This window comes from Apiospora kogelbergensis (genome assembly GCF_038363985.1).
Source record: "Apiospora kogelbergensis strain CBS 113332 chromosome Unknown utg000006l_segment0_segment0, whole genome shotgun sequence".
NCBI lineage: Eukaryota > Fungi > Ascomycota > Sordariomycetes > Amphisphaeriales > Apiosporaceae > Apiospora > Apiospora kogelbergensis.
The window spans coordinates 2,396,707-2,415,996 of record NW_027117423.1 but is presented as its reverse complement, the minus strand read 5'-3'; the positions used below and the strand labels follow the sequence as shown (position 1 = coordinate 2,415,996).

At 55.2% G+C, this 19,290-nt stretch overlaps 9 protein-coding genes across 9 annotated transcripts; 3 read left to right on the top strand and 6 right to left on the bottom strand.

Moving 5' to 3' along the window:
* Nucleotides 1–472: 472 nt before the first annotated feature.
* Nucleotides 473–1,352, top strand: PG998_009622 (uncharacterized protein; the record flags this gene model as incomplete). The annotated part of the gene is made up of 3 exons (XM_066876438.1): nt 473–682; nt 803–985; nt 1,008–1,352. 3 exons carry the CDS (start codon nt 473–475, stop codon nt 1,350–1,352), a joined length of 738 nt encoding a protein of 245 aa, XP_066728594.1.
* Nucleotides 1,353–1,765: 413 nt separating this feature from the next.
* PG998_009621 (cofilin) lies at nt 1,766–2,621 on the bottom strand (the record flags this gene model as incomplete). Its single annotated transcript, XM_066876437.1, has 5 exons — nt 1,766–1,906; nt 1,986–2,108; nt 2,174–2,357; nt 2,544–2,554; nt 2,619–2,621. 5 exons carry the CDS (start codon nt 2,619–2,621, stop codon nt 1,766–1,768), a joined length of 462 nt encoding a protein of 153 aa, XP_066728593.1.
* A 1,144-nt stretch (nt 2,622–3,765) lies between these two features.
* Nucleotides 3,766–5,696, bottom strand: PG998_009620 (uncharacterized protein; the record flags this gene model as incomplete). Its single annotated transcript, XM_066876436.1, has 4 exons — nt 5,566–5,696; nt 5,356–5,497; nt 4,719–5,278; nt 3,766–4,662 (listed from the first exon to the last, which is right to left on the bottom strand). Exons 1-4 carry the CDS (start codon nt 5,665–5,667, stop codon nt 3,766–3,768), a joined length of 1,701 nt encoding a protein of 566 aa, XP_066728592.1. The 5' UTR covers nt 5,668–5,696.
* Nucleotides 5,697–6,305: 609 nt separating this feature from the next.
* Nucleotides 6,306–6,775, top strand: PG998_009619 (uncharacterized protein; the record flags this gene model as incomplete). Its single annotated transcript, XM_066876435.1, has 2 exons — nt 6,306–6,418; nt 6,496–6,775. The coding sequence occupies 2 exons, from the start codon at nt 6,306–6,308 to the stop codon at nt 6,773–6,775; spliced, it is 393 nt and encodes a 130-aa protein (XP_066728591.1).
* A 1,072-nt stretch (nt 6,776–7,847) lies between these two features.
* On the top strand, nt 7,848–9,404 carry PG998_009618 (uncharacterized protein; the record flags this gene model as incomplete). Its single annotated transcript, XM_066876434.1, has 2 exons — nt 7,848–8,201; nt 8,259–9,404. The coding sequence occupies 2 exons, from the start codon at nt 7,848–7,850 to the stop codon at nt 9,402–9,404; spliced, it is 1,500 nt and encodes a 499-aa protein (XP_066728590.1).
* A 270-nt stretch (nt 9,405–9,674) lies between these two features.
* On the bottom strand, nt 9,675–11,377 carry PG998_009617 (uncharacterized protein; the record flags this gene model as incomplete). The annotated part of the gene is made up of 2 exons (XM_066876433.1): nt 9,675–10,312; nt 10,372–11,377. 2 exons carry the CDS (start codon nt 11,375–11,377, stop codon nt 9,675–9,677), a joined length of 1,644 nt encoding a protein of 547 aa, XP_066728589.1.
* A 1,505-nt stretch (nt 11,378–12,882) lies between these two features.
* Nucleotides 12,883–14,582, bottom strand: PG998_009616 (uncharacterized protein; the record flags this gene model as incomplete). Its single annotated transcript, XM_066876432.1, has 3 exons — nt 12,883–13,932; nt 13,996–14,133; nt 14,190–14,582. The coding sequence occupies 3 exons, from the start codon at nt 14,580–14,582 to the stop codon at nt 12,883–12,885; spliced, it is 1,581 nt and encodes a 526-aa protein (XP_066728588.1).
* Nucleotides 14,583–15,575: 993 nt separating this feature from the next.
* Nucleotides 15,576–16,178, bottom strand: PG998_009615 (uncharacterized protein; the record flags this gene model as incomplete). Its single annotated transcript, XM_066876431.1, has 2 exons — nt 15,576–16,039; nt 16,109–16,178. The coding sequence occupies 2 exons, from the start codon at nt 16,176–16,178 to the stop codon at nt 15,576–15,578; spliced, it is 534 nt and encodes a 177-aa protein (XP_066728587.1).
* Nucleotides 16,179–17,648: 1,470 nt separating this feature from the next.
* PG998_009614 (citrate synthase) lies at nt 17,649–19,154 on the bottom strand (the record flags this gene model as incomplete). Its single annotated transcript, XM_066876430.1, has 1 exon — nt 17,649–19,154. The coding sequence occupies one exon, from the start codon at nt 19,152–19,154 to the stop codon at nt 17,649–17,651; it is 1,506 nt and encodes a 501-aa protein (XP_066728586.1).
* Between the last annotated feature and the right edge of the window lie 136 nt (nt 19,155–19,290).

Sequence of the window (19,290 nt, the reverse complement as noted above, 5' to 3'; positions counted from 1 at the left end):
GGTCTCTAAGTCCCTCTTGCTTGCTGCTGATCAAGCGGCCTCAGGAATTGGACGCTCGGGCAAGTCGTTCATATTCACAGTTTGGATCACCACGAGATAGCTTCCTTGACTTCCGTAGGAACTTCCGTAGGAACACAAAGCTCTTCAGAGAACGGTTCAAAAAAGGAAGACTTAGTGTTCAAGTAGCATCGAGAGGGTGGAAGGCGGGAAATACCAGGCAACAAGACCACCCACCACCCTTTGTGTGTCCAACGGATGGATGATGGATACCGCAGGCTCCAGCCACAGTGGCAGGCGTAGCCACCCCAACCAGCCAACCCCACCCCCACCTCGCACCCCTCGGAACTTGGCAGCCAGCAGCAGCTTGAGAGAGCCCGGAGCCAGAGCCAGAGGGAGAGCCACAGTATCCGCCAACTCACGCCGCAGCATCATCATCGCTATTGATCCTCCCACCTAGCTCTCCAGAAGTTATATGGACAACGGCAGACGAAGACCGCCGCCGCCTCCCGAGACCCTCTACACCTCTTACCCCTTCCCGACCCTGAGCACGAACCCGCGCGAACTCGCCACCATGACCGAAGTCACCTTCGCCAAGCAGTTCCTCGCGGCCCTCGACAGCCGGCCCCTCAAGCTGTCGGCCGACCACGTCGAGGACCCGCGGAGCTACCCAGCCCGCAGCGCCGTGAGTTCTTCCTCGCCTCTCGCTCACTCATTATCTGTCGCCCCTGTCGCCCCTTCGACGCCCCCCGATCGTCGTAGCAGTAGCAGCCTTTTGAACCAGCATGACTGACAACGACCACAGTACACCCTCCCCCGCCCCTCGAAACCCATGAGCAAGCCCAAGAACCGCGGCGTCGGCGACGGCGGGCCCCCGGGTTCCGAGCGCTCCTTCACCGTCGTCATCAAGTCGCTGCGCAACCCGCCGCTGGATCTGAAGCTCACGTCGCAGACGCCCAACACGTCGATGCTGGACCTCAAGGCCGCCGTGGCCGCCGAGCTGGCGGGAGGGGGTTGCGCCCGAGAAGATCAAGTTGCTGTACAAGAAGAAGCCCGTCGTCGACAGCAAGGTCCTGAAGGAGCTGGCCGAAGAGGGCGGCCCGACTACGCTTGAGTTCAGTGTCATGGTGATGGGGGGCGCCGCATTAGCCGCCTCCGCCTCCGCCACGGCTACCGAGAAGACCGCGGAAGCCGCACAGGCTGATGTCGCACAGGGCACCAGCGGTTCCGAAACTCTTCAGTCGCCCGAGTTCTGGGATGATCTCAAAGGATTTCTGCTACAGCGGATACGGGACGAAAAGGAGGCCACGAAAGTTTTTGATACGTTCCAGACGGCTTGGAAAGCGAAGGGTTAGGGAGGAGCTTAAGTATTTCGAGATCCAGTAATGAATTGACCAAAAATGCCGGGACCAGTGCAATGTGTTATATGCTCTACGTTCCAGCATGGGGTGAAGAAGAGGTTGTTTTTGTTTTCTCTAATGCAGGGACTGGCCCTCTCCAACCAACATCAAATCTAGAAACTTGTGCTGCCTCGAGAGAACCCAACTTGACCCACGGTTTCTACATTGCCTCCTTCCTATATTAGACAGGCAAAGGGCCTAGCCGTCCAATCTTCAGTCCCTAACTTGTCGCATGAGGGGTTTGGTTTCGTAAACGTCGTAGACTTCCCGCACAGCAAGATGCTCCAGCTGCACTCTGTATCACGTAAAAGATCTCAATTTCATCCATTATGTTCTTGGTATCTCTTGGGGGTGTCATGTCATGTTGTTTAACCGGCCAGACCCTTGCTGACGATCTTGAGCACGGTGTCGTATTCAACATCATCCTGGTCGTTGGCCTGCAGCTCAGTGGCGATGCCGTTGAGAGATCGCTTCAGGGCCTCCTTGGACGAGGCGTACACCATCTTGGCCTGCAACAGAAAGGGTTAATTCACCGATGGAGAAAGGAGACGAGGGGGCCACACATAGCGGCCGAGAAGGGGGACGTACCATGACACCGGCATCATCGGGCGACCAGGCAATGAATGTGATCTTGTTGCGGGCACCCTCGCCGGATGCGAGGTTGTACTCGAAGTCGTAGACGGCGTAGCGAGGACCCTTGCCGACGGAACCCTAGTTGCGTCATCTGGTTAGCGGGCGGTCAAGAAGAACATGTGGGACCGGAATCGAACACATACGCTCTTGGACTTGGTGGTGGCGTTGACGAGCTTGCTGCGGAAGTTCTCCCAGTCCTTGTCGTCCGAGGCTTCCTCGACGACGATCTCACGGTTGTCGTCCGACAGCTTGTAGATAATGTACTTGTACTTCTTGTTGAGCTTCAAGTCGTTGAAGGCCGTTATGCACTCTTGCGAGGTGGTGGCTCTGTTTTGCACAAAGAGTCAGCGCAAAGTCCATTCATTACTCGGCGTAGGGTGCATAGCACTGGCTGTTTGTCGTGTGCCGCGAAGTCGGTTGGCGTTGGTGGGGCAGCAGCAACGAAGCATCACGGGCACACGACAAGAGAACAGAACAGCCATCTGTTGATAGAAAGGCAGGAGGAGGACGAACCCTGATTGAGACTACGGAGCACAGGAATTAGCACGACAATACAAATCGGGCACGGATTGTCCGGGCGCAGCTTACCATTTTTGCTGTGGATGGGGTGTTGCGCAAAAGAAACTCTTCTGGTCGGTCTTGACTGGGCTGTGATGAAGCAGAGAAGGCGACGGTTAGCGGGGTAGTTCAGGAGAATCAGACCAGACGGGCGGGAGAAGGCAGGAAAGATGTAGGGGAGTTCCAGGAAGACCAAAATCGGTCGATGTAGGCGGGGAGCTCTTACAATAGCAAGGAAATGCTTCTGCCGCCTGTCGGGCTTGATGGGTAGGAAATTTGGAGTTGAGCGGTAAAAGGTAGGTTAGAGGTTAGACAGGTGGAAGAGTGAAAGAGTTGTTTTTAGTCTGGACTGGAGGTGGTCGCAATCAATCGCATATGGAGAGGCGGAAGAGTGGGCTCGCTCGTCTCCCTCTGGCTGTCTGTCCGTCTGTCTGTCTCTTCGGGTCTCCTCTCTTTCTGCTCCCCTCTCCCTCTCTTTCTCTCCCACTCTCCCCTTGCACCAAGCACCCAGGCACCCAGGCCAAGGTACCAAAAGTCGGGCAGGCTACCAGCTAAACCGCACGGCTGGAGGGGTAATGGAGAGCAACGCAACACCACTACGCAGCACTTTAACCTACTATGACCAAGGCAGCTCTTGTCGGTCAGTGGGGGGGGTCCTGCGAGGTGTGGGTGCTCGTCGACAGGGGGACAGGGCAGAAGACAGGGGGACAAGTGGTCGTTGCCTTAGCAATTGGGGGCCACACTGGCCTGTGCTCTCTCAGCCCCATGAGGTCGTAAGTTTTCAACCAATCCATCCATCCATCATCGCAACCACAACACGGCAGCAAGCTGGCAGACCCAACAGCGTCATTGTCCGTAGGGCTGCTTACGTAGCCATTGCTATTTTACCGGCTAGTCGTGGTCGGTCGGTCGGCAGCTGCCATCGCTTGTTCCATCATGAGTAGACTCGGTCGTCATCAATGCATGCTCTCGTGTTTAGCCTGGGCCCTTTTAGACTAATACTATACATCCCGCAACGCCGACGGGATATCAACATGTAATATATACAGATAGGGGTACACGGGCAAAGAGAGGAGATGATGACAAGCCCCCACGGCGCTCTTCCGTCCCTTTTAACTCCAAAGCCATATGTCCTTTTTGATACAATGTAGAAAAGAAAATCACGCGTGTATGCTTTTTACATCATACCACCCATGCCGCCCATGCCGCCCATGCCACCCATGCCGCCCATAGGAGGGGCAGCGCCCTTCTCCTCGGGCGCCTCGACGATCGCGACCTCGGTGGTTCCGAGGAGCGAGGCGACACCGCTGGCATCAACCAGACCAGTTCGCACGACCTTGAGGGGGTCAAGGATACCGGCCTCAATCATGTCGACGTACTCGCCCTTAGCGGCATCGAAGCCCTTGTTGAAGTCTTCGCTGAACTCGGACATGATCTTGCCGACGACAACAGAGCCCTCCTCACCGGCGTTCTCCACGATACGGCGGGCGGGGCGGGTGATGGCGCTCTTGATGATGTTGATACCAAGCTGCTGGTCGAAGTTGGCGGCCTCAACGCCCTTCAGGGCGTTGCTGGAGGCCTTGAGAAGGGCAGTACCGCCACCGGGCAGGATACCCTCCTCGACGGCCGCACGGGTGGCGTTCAGCGCATCAACGAAGCGGTCCTTCTTCTCACCAACCTCAACCTCGGAGTTGCCACCAACCTTGATGACGGCAACACCACCAGAGAGCTTGGCAAGACGCTCCTGAAGCTTCTCCTTCTCGTACTCGGAGGTGGTGGGGTCAGCCATGACACCTCGGATCTGCTCACAGCGCTGGGTGATGCTGTCCTTGCTGCCCTCACCGTTCAGGATAATGGTATCCTCCTTGGTGATGGTGATGGAGCCAGTAGAGCCGAGCATGTCGGGCGTGGCCTTCTCCAGCTTGATGTCGAGCTCATCGGAGAAGACGGTACCGTTGGTCAGAACGGCAAGGTCGCCCAGGATGGACTTGCGGTTATCACCGAAACCGGGGGCCTTGACAGCAGCAACTTGGAGCTGGCCACGGAGCTTGTTGAGAATGCAGACGGCAAGAGCCTCGCCATCAATGTCCTCGGCAATGATGACAAGGGGCGGCGCTGCTGAGTGGAGACCTCAAGAGCGGGGATGATGTCCTGAACGGCCGAGATCTTCTTCTCCGAAAGCAGGATCAGAGGCTTCTCGAACTCAACCTTCTGAGTCTTGGAGTCGGTGATGAAGTAAGGAGACACAAAGCCACGGTCGAAGCGCATGCCCTCGGTGACCTCGAGCTCATCGTTCATGGTCTTGCCTTCCTTGACGGTGATGACACCCTCCTTTCCGACCTTCTCCATGGCGTTGGCAATGAGCTTGCCAATGTGAGTATCGCCGTTGGCACTGATAGTGGCGACCTGGGCAATCTCGGCGCTGGTGGTGATATCCTTCTTGTTCTTCTGGAGGTACTCGACAACGGCGTTGACAGCGGCCTGGGTACCGCGGCGCAAGTCCATGGGGTTGCAACCGGCGGCCACGTTCTTCACGGTCTCGGCAAAGATGGCGCTCGCAAGAACGGTAGCACTAGTGGTACCGTCACCGGCGGATTCGTTCGTTTTCGAGGCGACATCTTGGACTAATCTGGCACCGAGGTTCTCAAACTTGTCCTTGAGGGTGATGGCCTTCGCAACAGTCACACCATCTAACAAACATAGGTCAGCAAGGCTCTTGAGCAACGATGGGCTGTGGTCCGATTAGGAGATGGCGGTAGGAACATACCTTTGGTGATCTTGGGCGAGCCGTAGCTGGATTCTATCAGGACGTTGCGGCCCTTGGGGCCCAGTGTTGTGGCAACAGCCTTGGAGAGGGTCTCAACACCGGCCAGCAGGGAAGCACGGCCTTCCACACCGAACTTCAGCTCCTGTTGGTGTTTGTGTTAGCATGAAGATCGACCGCCCGGGTTGAGGAAAAGATTGCATAACAACGAACCTTGTGCGCAAATCGGAGCTGTTGTGACGAGCTACCGAGTCTGTACTTGGCAGCAGTGGACAGAGCCGAGGCTCTGGCCCGAGAAGACAAAGCACGCTGCATATCTAGTAATTAAGTAGGGTATAGTAGGACGAACAAGAAAAAGAGGAACGGCGGGGGGTTTTGCGGAGAGAGAATTGGGGTGAAGGGAGGAGGAGAAGTCGTTTGCGAGAAGAAGGTCTGCCTTTATTTTGAGGTCAACGACGAAGCTGTAGAAAATTTGGTTCCAACCCAACGGAGCAATCGGCCTACAGCCGAGGACAGCCATTGGCGCCGCTAGCCCGTTCGGGTCTAGCGGCACTGAAGCTTCCCCTCCATAGAAGCCCTCGATAGAAAATCGTGGAACATCAGCATTCGAACTGGCTAGAGACCGCCATATGTACTCCAGGCCGTCCGTCCTCGGTGCTGGGGAAGATGGCAGAAGGGAGTGAAAGTAGGAGGTCCTTTCCTCGTTGACTGTGGATATCCGCCCGTGGCCGCACCGCCGCCGACGTGCGCTCTAATACACGTAGTTCGGGCTGTGACATATCTGAAGATGCTTACAAAGCAAAGCGTATTCGGGTTGCTTTCTGCCGGGCGGTAGTGTCGGAAGTAGCATGCATATTAGCTGTTTCGTAAAGATGCAGCTTGTGCTATGTCGCAATGGCAGCAAAGGGGCAACTACAACGCCTCTGTAATACTGCTCGGTATTGATCACCAGAATGCTGGGACGCGTGCTTCTGACGGTCGACTCGATCGGCCTGCTCTTCGGGGCCATCATGGCAGACATGGGCCCCACGCATATGCAGAACCCTAATTGGCCACCCCATGCGAAGTAAGCAACTCGAGGAGCATATCTAAATGCCCAATAGACTGTTACTGACGACATGTCTCACTTTGTTCGGCGTGCAGATTCCATAACGCCCAAACCATCAGCTTGTCGGTGATCCTGGGGGCCGCCACGCTCTTCTACACATGGCGCAAGCCCCTCACCCCACGCCTGAGGCGAGAATACATGGGCATCAGCGCTTTCACCGGCTCGATTTACTGGGCGGCCGGACTGGTCGCCATCTTGTTTCCCGAGACCACGGGACTGGACCCGGAGTTCGGGGGTCCCGCGTTTCCGCAAGCTCCGATCTTCGTGGGGTTCGGACTGTGCGGCCTCATTGGCAGCTGGCTCGAGGCGGCTTGAGTGTCTGATCACGTTTGCTCATTGCCGTTGGCAGCAGATACACCTTGGACGTCCTAATCAAAGCGTTATTGGAGAAGGATGGCCAGAGGATGAATTGGGTTCGAGCCAGGTAGGATCAGGACTTGTGGCTCAAGCCGAGAGGGGGGACAACGGTGCTAACGTGCCGGTTTCGCGGGCCTGCCCGCTTGACTGAGAATCCCCCAATCGACCCTGAACATAGTCTGGCACAAGCTTTCGCTCCGAGGCATCCAGTCTGTTGGGATGCAGATGTCTTGTGTTTCTTCCTCTAGCTTACTCGTACGGTAGTCCTGGATAAATGGCTACGTCCTTACTGATGAACCTGCGAAGTTATTTTGAAAGGGATGAAACCCAGACACTCCTCTCAGTGACTCTGCTCAGCACATTCTGTGATGCCAAAGTACGACAGTCTTCGCTTTCTGCATCATATTACGACACGGCCTTGCCTGTTACTGCGTATGCCGAACATCCATCATGCTCTTAGCTAGGCAAATTGACCTCAGGTGACTCTCCTGTCGTTCCGTCAAACGTCTATGCTCAGATGCTTTCATTCGCTTAAAAGATGAGCCAGCCAGCGCCGTAGGCTATAGTGCACAACGCCTCCGTTCGTTAACATTAGACTCGGGGGAACTTGTTTCCGACAATAATACACAGTATTTATCTCTTCACTTGCCCAGTCCCGACTTTGTCTTTGGGCATGTTCCCACTGGGCTCTCTATACTACCACTTCCTATCCATGGTCCGTTTGCCATATTCGAATCGCCCGATATATGTTCAGGGAGTAAAGCTTGTTGATGCAAAAGGACGGCGGCTTCTACGATCAGTCGTTCTATAACCTTGGACGGAGACTGAGGACCCCTTATTGCACAGAAACACATAACTTACCTTCCGTGTGTTGGCATATCTTTGAATGGGGCAATCGCAGTGAAGGCTGCTGCCCGCATTTGATAGGGATCTGAGCACACGCGAAACCTATGTCGAAAGAGTACGGTTTCCTTCTTTGGCCACCGATTCCAATACGGATGCTGAGTGCAAAGACTCAGCAGCCGCAAACATGATACCCAACCATAAGTCTCTGATGGTATCTTCAGAGGAATGGACCTTGGCAATCATAGCATTCTTGTCCATCACATCTATCCGAGGAGTCCATCGACGGTGGTCACATATACTAGCTGGCGCCGCCACTATATTTGTCCTGGTGTATGTTTTACCTCATCGGCTGTGGCTTCTTGACGTCAGCCCATCGTACCTGAAGGTGTTGAGATGGACACCAGAAGACGGCAGTGCGGGAGTTAAAAACGACCTTAGGATGGTGGTGTTTGGGGGAGGCAATATCGCCACTGTCGGCCACAAGCCAGCCGGGTTCGAAGACCAGAGCGCATCTTGGACCGAGGTGCTATGCCGAGAAGTATGAATCCTATCAAACAACGGGTTCGGAATGGCAATGAAACTAACATGGATACAGCTAGATTGTGCATCTTATAAATCTTACATCCCACGCGCCGCAGATCCAGGAGGATCGGTAACATCCAATGTCGTATATGACATGACATTGAACCACACACTTGCCTCGAGAAACGTTACAGACGGTGCCGCCTATGACTATAGCTGGCTGAGCACGGAATACCCCTCACCTCTACATCTACCAGATCTTCAGCAGCAGGTGAACTCGTTTTTGGCCAACGAGCCCGCCACCCATCCGACGCAAGAAACCCTCTGGGTATTCGACTTCGGCTTCTGGGACGTGTGGCGTCTTTCCGCCTTCCCCCAAGACATTTCCTTCCAGCTGGTCGAAGTTCTGGCGGCTGTCATCTTCCAAGACATCGACCGGCTCTACCAAGCCTCGCTGGCCAGCATGCCCAATCCGAGCGCGAAGCACTCCATGAAGCCGACGCGGCCAAGTGAATCCACTTTTCATAGACCCTTTCGCGTCATTATCCCGCGCCTTTTCGACGTGTCCCTCGCCCCGGGCTTCGAGACCGCCCGCTTCCGACCCCCACCTCCTCACACACAGGCCGACGAGCTGCGCAACGCGGCATATCTGACCAAACACTGGGACAGTTGGATGGATGAGATGACGGAGAAATGGCTGGGTTTGAACATGCCGACGGTCATTGATGTGACGGCGTCTGCCGGAACGGGGTTCGACGACGACGATGATGAGAGCGGCCCCGGCGTAATCCAACGGATTAGCTCGAGGCGGGAAGTCATCAATCCCAACGTGTTCAAATACCTGCTGGAACTGATCGCCGATCGACAGCTGAAGGACTCCGGAATCGAAGACAGCAGGGGTAGGGGCAAGATGCCCGCTGACCAGTCATTCGGTCATGTAGACGAGGCCTGTTTGCAGCCCAACGCCACCGCAGCAGCTGTTGCCCCTGGTATTCTGGAAATGGTTCCCTGCACTGAGGCCGAAGAGTACTTATTTTGGGATGGTTTCACCGTCGGACCCCGGGCGATTCGCACCATCGGAGCGCGCGCCAGGGATCTCATCGAACGGCATATTGAGGTTGGGGCACCATGGCTGAAAAAGCCCATGTGCAGTACGCTGATTAAGCTTTGGAAGCCAGCCTGTACACATAATAATGCATTCACCGCACAAAAGACATGAGGAATATGAGCGAGTAGAGTACTATAGGCCGAGGGCCAGATTTGGATGCCATATGAAGCAACGGGGACTGATGGGCTATAGTGGCCCATGTTCACTTCGGAGAGAAAGACTCGACACGCCGGGTATCGAATCAAATGGCAGTTTGGAAAGATTGGGGGGGCGTCTCTGTATAAAGTAGATGGAAAAGAAAATAGCATGAAATAATAGCATAATAGGATTCAGAGGTGGATATGTCGGCAACTGTATGAAGTTTGGCTAAAACGGTCATCATTACCGCTTATCATCGCGCTTGAACAAGTCTCGCCACATCTCCCTTAGACCGTAGTGGGGTGCCTTGGACTCATACACCTCGGCCGTGTGGCCACCGCCGCCAAATCGATTCAGTATGGTCTTAGGTCCCTTGTCCAGAGTCCCCAGAGGTGACGCCGACGGCCGAGCCGCGCGGTTCTTGATCGCCTCGGCAAGTTGCGGTGCCACTTCAGCATAGCAATTATCGAGCTCCCGCTCGAGTTTAAAGTAGGGTTTCTTAGCGAGTTCGGGCGCCATCAGGTTGTATGACCGTGTGATGGTGTTGAGATTGGAGATGGCTAGCTCCATGTACGATTTCTCTGCCTCAAGCCAGTCAGAATCGCGGAAGGGAACGAGGATAGGCTCCTGTCTATGCTGTTGCGGCTCATGTGGCGGTGAATTCGGAGAGGGAGAAGAACTACAATCTTGGGCAGATGTTGCTCTTATCGTATCTGCTGGGTTCTGTTGCGTTTCAGCAGCCACATTCGGACCCTCCATTTGAATTTCGGCCGCCAGCTCCGGTCCGAGCTGTTGGTGGATCTTGACCATCACGGGGTCTTCGGTCGAGTTGGTGGGGACAGAGATCTGGTCGACATGGCGCTTCCGCGGGTTATGCACCTCTTCCGCCAGGGCATATCTCCGAGCCTTGCGCAGCTGGTCCTCCAAAGACCCCCCTTACTAGCAATTATCCGGGCAGCGTGGCGTTTCCAGTCGTTCCTCAGCCGGGTGCGGAATGTATGCGCCGCCTTGAGGAGCTCCTGCTGCTTCTCGATCCAGGGTGGCACCAGGTCCTGCCGCTGAATCATCTTGTTCATGATGTACTCCGTCGTATCAACAAACGGGTTGTCGGCTCGCTTGTCTCGCTCGATGCCTTTGCCCCGCGGTATGTTCTTGAATTGCCCTCGCGCAATGGCATTCTCGATCCGCTCGTTCGCCAGAGACGCCAGCCCTGTCAGCGTGTTGGGCACCGCCCGCGCCTCGGGCCGGAACCGCTCCCGGAATTCCTTCCGCCTAGCCTCTTTCTGTTTCTCATCTAGGGCGTTCTCGGAAAGGCCGAGGTCGGTGTAGGCGCCGGCTTTCTCGCGGGCGCTTGCGGCGCGTTCGCCGGGAGTCGCATTGGGCTCTCGCCGCAAATGAAAGTCGACTGGCTTTAGATCGGGGAGTTTAGGTTTCCCCCGCAAATCACGGCTGAGAGGCTTGTGGGCGTCGTTGAGCATGCGCAGCACCGCGTCCTCGGTGGACTCCTCGCCCGTCCACGGCTGGCTGGCGGCCGCGAGCCGCGAGCCCCGACCGGCGGTGCTGGGCATCTCGGCCTCAGCAAAAGCAGATGCATACTCTGACCGGAATTCGGCATCCTTCACTTTGGCAAAAAGCCGCTCCTTGAGCTCCTCGGAAAAGCCAGCATCTTCGACGGCGCGGCGACCAGCTCGTCCGCCGGCGAGGAGGGCATCTTCGGTAGCTTCTTCAAGCCGCCTGGACATAGCCCCAGGCCCAGGGGAAGCGGGATTGGCATCCCTTGGCGAGGGCTTGCTGTCGCCTTCGGGCTTCTGCGCATTGGCGGCGGTCGAGGAACGGCGGTTCCAGCGGTTATTGGTGTTGACACCAATGCTGTGTCGGGCCTCTTGCCGAAGCAGAGCGACGGCGCATCGTGAGCATGTGTGCGCTATGGCGGCTCTGCCAGACATGTTGGTCGATCAAGTGACGACTTCAATGCTGTACACCATCATTCTCCCAGATCTTGTCATAGATGCCGCTTCAACATAAGGAAGTTGGCGTGGCAAAGTTTCTGGCGCAAGTCGGAGTTAAGCGATAAGATAGAAACCGATGCGTCGATGATGACGCTGATCATTTAAGTGGAAGTCGCGCCTGGAGCTCATGTGGGGTCAACCCAGCTCACCGGCGGACCCCTCATCGCTTTGGTATTTTTGTTTGGATTGACGAGGAAATCAGGCAGTATTACATAGTAGGGGCTTGGTCTGCAGATATCCGTCGAGTTCTGCAGAGTTCGTACCACGTTCCACCACTGGATCTTGTATACCTGACTCGGCTCCCAGTCGTCATGATAAAGTCGATGACGGCTCAGCGACTACATGAAGCGGTGCTCCTCAGATCGACTACGCACATCTGGTTACTTGTCATGGCAGCCGCTGCGCACATATCAAGGTTTGCTTCGAGAAGCAAGCACCCGGGGCTAACATGATCGATGCTGCACGTCAGAAGATAACGCATCTGATATACCAAGCATCTTATGAGCCTGGCGGGTGTCACGGTGTCGAAATGATATTTCCTGCAGAATATAGGACAAACCTCTCTTTCTCTTCTAGATGCCGCATCCTTAGTTTCACAGTCGCGGATCCTCTTCGTTTGCTCGACACTTCCGAGTAACATAGTGCGCCCCAGCTACCTACTACGTTACTCACGTCCCGTAGTAACGGTATGACCATGGCGGCCCAACACGATTACAGCGACATCCAGAACGCAGCCTCGGCTGAATTCTCGGTGTTTGAGAAGCACACCACAGACTCAGCTGGCCTGGAAGAAGAGCGCCGCCACCAAGAGACGACCGCAAGCAGGAGCCCAAGGGCATTTTTTACCTCTTACTACTATTCTGCTGGCGGAGATGACGACTGTGAGAGCCAGTATTGCGAGCCGCTTCTAACACAGACTGCCGAGCCGCCGCTACGCCCGGACTACGACCACCGAGCTTCTCCCCCAACTCGTGCCTCAAGGATTTTCTCCAAGGCCTGTGGGTGCGTCAACAGAATTTGTAATCGACCACGACGCAGGTGAGTTGTCACGTCCCAAGCCCCACTGGCTATAATATTTCGATATATTACACAATAGCAGGTAACATATACGTGGCTAACTCGATAGCTACGGAACAGACAGCTACGTCCCCGTCAGGCATCATTCGCTGCCGACCTTGGACACACAATATGAACCATGCAGCGCGTGTATGCGGGCGGTTTGATAGGGCGCAGTATGTATGGATGTGTTGGTAGCTTATGGTTATAGCGGTCGGTCACTAGGTACTCATATGGTGGAAGTTAACTTTCTTTTGCTCTACTAGAGTCTTATATCCAGTGTAGATAGTAATATTTATATACAAGTTGTACCCAAAAGATCTATCCTGTACCCAAGCGCTGGGACACAACACCGCACTAGCGATCTGTATTTGTAGCTGAATGGTTTACCATCCCTTGATCTTCTTCATGCTGCCCTCCTCCTGCAGGGCCTTGTGCATGTCGAAAGAGTTGAAGAGCAGGTGAGGCTCGTGGCCCATGCCTTTCCGGAGGCATTCGAACTCGGCCTTCTCGAAGTAGCCCTTCAGGATAGGCTTGTAGTCATCGTGTGCGCACTTGTCAATGATGACACGGGCTCTCTCCTTGGGCGACAGGCCTCGCACATCGGCCAGACCAGTCTCGGTCACAATGACATCCAAGTCGTGCTCCGTCTGGTCAACGTGCGTGCACATGGGCACAATGCAGCTGACTCCGTGGGGGTCGGTCTTAGTAGGTCGCGTCGAGGGCGTGTGCATGATGCTGTACTTGGAGTTTCGCAAGAAATCGGCAGATCCGCCAAGACCGTTCAGCATGCGGCTGCCCATAACGCAGGTGCTGTTGGCGTGTGCGTAGATATCGACCTCAACAGGCGTGTTCATGCCGATGACACCAAGACGGCGAATGATCTCGGGCGAGTTGGAAACCTGCTGGGATCGCAGCAGGAGCTTATTTTGGTACTGCTCCCAGTTGTCGTAGAAACGCTTGAAGCCGTCAGGGGAGAAGCGGATCGATGTAGCAGTGGCAAAGTCAAGTCTTCCGGAGTCGAACAGGTCGAGGAAAGTGTCCTGAATGACTTCGGTCCACACCTTCAAGTTCCAGAAGTTGACCTCGCTCAGGCCTCCGATAACGGCGTTGGCAATGTTGCCAATGCCGGACTGAATAGGGAGCAAGTTCTTGGGCAGTCGGCCGTGGGTGACCTCATGCTCCAAGAACTCAATAAGATGGCCGGCAATTGCTTTGGATCCGTCATCGGCTGGGGTGTTAGGCGCAGTCACATCCTGGTAGTCGGACTCGATGACACCAACAACCTTCTCGGGGTCGATGGGGATCGAGGTAGAGCCGATTCGGTCTTCGACTTCCATAACGAGGTAGGGCTTTCGGCGCGGGGGCAGATCTGTCATGGTGATATCATGAAGACCCTCGAAGTTCGGGATCGCGGTGTTGACTTCGATAATGATCTATTGGCCGTCCAATTAGCATTGATGGCAGGGTGTGCTCCTAGGTCCTTGGGTGATTCGTACCTTATCGGCCATCTGCACCAATTCTGGCGTGGCACCCACGGAAGCGCCGGGAACGATGGAACCATCCTCCTTAATGCAGCTTGCCTCTACTACTGTGACGTCGAGTGAGTTGCTTGGCTTGTCTTTGGTGTAGTATCCCTGAAGATGGCATTAGATTTCCTCGGCAACAGCAATGATGGTGCATGACTACTCACGTAGACCAGATCCGACGGGAACATGGACAGGTGCTTATCGAAGAAGTTGATGCGCCCATCGTTGATACCCTTGGCAATGGACTTTCCGACTTGATGGGGGCTTCGGCGCTCAATCATGTCCAATCCAGCCCAGCGGTTCTCTGTCTCAGCACCCGAAGAGGCGCCAACAAAAAGCGAATATCGAAGCTGGCCCTGCAGGCTGTTCTTCTCCACGTGGTCGGCCAAGAAAGTGGGCATCTTCTTAGGATAGCCAACGCCGGTGAAACCAGACCAGCCGATGTATGCGCCATTGGGGAAGTGGTGAAGCATATCCTCGGGCCGGCACAGCTTCTTCAGCATGGACGGCCGTCGGATTCGCGACTTGAGGGCCGCCGAGGCTACGGGCGAAGCCATGATGTGGGAGAGAGAAGAAAAATACGAAGAAAGAAAAAGGAGTGGAGATGGTGCAAGATGGCGTGGTCGCGGTGGCTAGGATTTCTCAACAGAACATGCCAAGGTGAGAATCCCCATGGGGTAGAGAGGACTTGAAGGACGATGCAGAAAAGAGAAATCAATAGGAGGGAAGAAAGCGAAGTCGGTCAATTTCAATGGCAGAATAATAAGACTGTCACCTCCAGAGCTCCACCTGCATCAAGCCCAAAGAGCGACGAGCGACGAGCGACGAGCGACGAGCATCCCCGTCTTGCGTACTGTACTGGTCTGCGAGCTGCTTGACTGTGTCATGCCATCAGCCATTCAATTGTTTGGTGGGGCCCCCTCGCTCCTCGCCTAGAGGACGAGATGATGCACACGGTCTTTCCGAGCTTCCACCGTGTCTGCGGACGAGCCGAGACCGGCAAATGGGCGGTAGAAGAGGCTCAAGCTGCCGCCGAGTTGAGCAATGCTCGTGCCACGCTATATGCAGTGTTTCCTGAACCAATTGGGCCTTTCCCCTTCTCCTTTCGTCTCTGGCTTGAAGCTCACGCCACGATGGCCTTTGGTGCGAGTTACCCGAATGACGTAGAATGCGTCGGATGCGGGAGAGGTACAGTAGCTTCGTGTCATGTCTCGACGCGAACTAGGGTAACGAGGGTCCAGCTGTGAGGCTCCACCAAATTGGCTCGCTCGGCCCGAGCATCTCCTTTCGTCCGGCGATCCCTCTGCCAGTCGGACGCACCTATCACAGACGGGGACAACATGTACTGGCATGTCACTACTGCTGACTGGGTGCAAGGAGCGGGACGAATGTGGGGGTGAGTCTTTGCCATTCACAGCACAGCAGAGAAAGAGAGAAAGAGAGAGAGAGAGCGTGCGAACTATGCTAGTCTCAGCCAATTGTGACGAGTACCCAACACAAGATATCTTGTGAAGTTGTCTGGTGGTCTCCCAGGCATCTAAACCTCCGGGCTAGGAGACGATCTCAGCCTCGGGTCCCTCAGTATGCTCATCATCCTCACCTCCTTCCTCTTCTGTGTCATCTCCGCCATCATCTATGGCGGCCTGATTCTTCGGGAGACTACACCACCAATGCATTTCCCGGAGCTGAATATGCCGTCGGAGCGTGTGATTTCTCTTGCGAAGCTCGCGTTCGCTTAATTTCAAATTGCGCTTTGCGGCCCTGGCCATCCGAAGCTTGGAACTGTAGATTTTGTGTTGACGTCTGAGCTCGGCCTTCGTCTTGGCGAGTTTCGTCAGGGCGAGTTCCTTTCGTAGGAACATGGCATTAACATCCAAGCTCGTAGGCTCTTCGGAATCGGGAGCAACTGAAGTAGCCGGGGTGGGAACAGCTTCCGCGGCGGCGGCGGCGGCGATGGCAACAGCCATGCTCTGTGCCATGCTCTGTACTGGGACGGTAATGGGCGGGCCTTGGCCTATGAATTTGGTATTGATCACTTAGTCATATACGTCTTTCGGCTGATAAAGCATGGTTAGGATCTCACCTGTGTTCTCAAGAGAATGCCCTGAGTTTGGCACGGCCTGGTACTCCTGCGGAGTTTGTGTTTGCACCATCTTTTATCCTGCGATCGTGTCAGTTTGTGCAAGAAGATACAACAGAAATGCGCCAAATCAGGTGTATGATGTGACATGGCATATTACTAGGCCGTGACGGTTGCTCACTGACCGATTTGCTTGCGATGGTGTTATATATAATAACTTACTTGACGGGATTGGCTTGGCTCTCGGTGCTGGAAAGGGTGATTTGATTCAGGTCTGCTTCCAGGAAGTCGAACTTGTGAATCGAAGCAGGGAGGCGTGTACATGTGGTGAATCGACTGCGGAGGAAAGCGCGAAGGGCACTGTGAATGAGAGGTAACCGGACGGTTTAGACTTCTACCTGACACTCATTGGCGCTCGCTTCGCAGCCAACTGAGGCCAACAATGGGATGCAGATTCACAGGACTGCAAGGTCAGGCGCGCATGCTAAATCGAGAATAGATTGTTGGTTATGACATTCTTTGCCGGCTACCGCGCACTATCGATGGTATCTGATATTTCGAGACTTGGTTAATCAGTCACTACTTGCCCCAGGGCGATGAGTATCTCAAAACAACAAATCCCAATCTCGAATCCGTAGGTAATGTTTTGATTTCCATATCGAGTTCTGCGTCACTTCGCAACTGCCATTCTCCGGAGCATCTACACACTACCTAGCCCTGAAGCACTCCTGACATCAACTGATTGACAAGCGTATGTTTCCATCATAAGAGAGCGAGTAGAGTCCGAGTCTGAAGTTCGTCCTGCTGTTTTCTCTTCTCCTCTGCGGTCAGCTGACCTTTAAATATGCAAGGTCTCAGTTAGTCAAGAAGCAAGTTCGTTCATGTAAATGAATGGTGGGAGAACCTGTGGGCAAGGAGAAAGGCACACTACATTCAATAGACACTGGTTGTGAAAATTCTGGCTTTTTGTGTGCTGCTATTCTTCATAACTCAGCAACAGGAGAGCGAGCCTGCTACATCAGGAGAGCAAAAAGTATCAATACCGAAAGGAGGAAAGAAGATGGAGAAAAGAAAGAAGACAAGATAAGTGATCAAGCTGTGCAATGCGGATTCGAATGTTCAGGGCTTTGTTGTGAGACTAGCAACACTCGCGTGAACTTCATGTACTAAAGGGGGTGCGATTCCTCGATACCGAGGGCCATATCAGTCATATCGAACCATCATCACTACTACTAGATCACCGTTGACGGAGCATCAAGTTGTTAGGCACCATAAATCTATCCTCTTCACTCCCCCGCAGACAATGTTGTCCCTTACCCCTGATACTGGACTTGTTTCCTCCACATCCCCCTCCCACCCTCTAACACAGCAGCAGAGCCAGTTAAACATGCACAATAGCATAGGTGCTTTCCCCATCAGTCATGAGAACGAAATCAATAAAACCAGCTCCTATCTATAGACGTGATTCCATCGTACACGAACTGAGACTTGCCCAGCCTTACCAGCAACTTGACATATCATTTCCACCGCCCACTCTCCTCTTTCACAGCTTGCTCTTCCCCCAAGTCCTGCCCGTCTCGTCCTTGTACGAAGCCAACACATTCCTCTTGCTATCCCCGCCGTGCTCGACCTGCACCGGGCCCTCGAAGATGGTAGCGCCGGGCTTCTCCTTCCTGTCCTGGGCGTCGACGTAATCGCGCTCCGGCTCGCCGACGTAGAGCTGGCGAGGGCGCCAAATCTTGACGCCACCCGGGCTCAGCATCATCTGGCGCCAGTGGGCGAGCCAGCCGACACAGCGGGGCACGGCGAACAGCACGGGATAGAAGTCCAGGGGGAAGCCCATGGCCTGGTAGATGAGTCCCGAGTAGAAGTCGACGTTGGGGTACAGGTTGCGCTTGCGCATGAACTCGGACTTGCGCGCGTAGTCGGCCAGCGTCAGCGCCGTGTCCAGCAGCTTGTTGCGGCCCGTCACCTTGAAGACCTCCTCGGCCAGCTCGCGGATCGCCGTCGAGCGCGGGTCCACGTTCTTGTAGACGCGGTGGCCGAACCCGACAAGCACGCGCTCGCGCTTCTCCACTTTCTCCATGAACGCGGGCACGTTCTCCGGGCTGCCGATCTCAATGAGCATCCGGATCGCCGACTCAGACGCGCCGCCGTGCGAAGGGCCGTACAGGGCGGCACACGCGGCCGCCACAACACTGTAGGGGTCGACCAGGGAGGAACCGACCTGCAGGACGGTTGCGGTGGAGCAGTTGACCTCGTGGTCGGCGTGCAAGATGAAAAGCGCGTCGAGCGCCTTCTCCAGAACGGGGTGAGGCTGGTATTGGTGACCCGAGAGATTGTCCAGTAGGTACAAGAAGTTGCCCGTGTAGGACAGACCCTGCGCGGGCCGGTTGAAGGGCCGGCCTTGACGCATGCGGTACGCGGCCGCGGCCAGGGTCGGCGCCTTGCCAATGATGCGCAGGATCTGCTTGTCCAGGACCTCGAGGGCGCGCGGGTCGCCTGACGCGGCGTTGGTGTATAGCTTCTGGCCGGCGAGTGAGGGGTTGGCCTCGGGGGCGAAGGCGCCCAGGGTGGCAAAGGCCGAGGTGAGCATGGACATGGGGTGGGAGTCGTAGCGGAACGACTTGAACATGTTCTCAATGTCGGTGTGCACGTAGGTGTGGTGCAGCACCTCGTCCTGCCAGCGGCCGCATTGCGCGCTCGTCGGCAAGTCGCCGTACAGCAGCAGGTAGGCCGTCTCGAGGAAGTTGCTCTTCTTCACCAGCTGCTGGATGGGGTAGCCGCGGTAGCGCAGAATACCCTCCAGGCCGTTGATGTAGGTGATCTTGCTGTGCACCACGGCCGTGTTCATGTAGGCCGGGTCGAAGACGCGCAGGCCCTGGTCCGTCTCATCTTCCTTCCGGTCATTGGGACCGGCCTGGGCGCTGATCTTCTTGAAGTCCGTGGCGAGCACTGAGTTGTCCTTGATGGGGACCTCATAGCTCTTACCCGTGCGGTTGTCGACCACGGTCAGGGACTGACGGGTCGCTTTCGTGACTGTGACCATTGGGCTGTGGGACTTGGCTTCTCTCACGCGAATGCAATGCAGCTGTTTCCAAAGCCGCAGGTGTTTCAAGTTGAACGGAGATGCGAAAAGGTCTCTTTTCTCTGTATTATGATGAGAAAGCAGGCGTAAGCTGGTC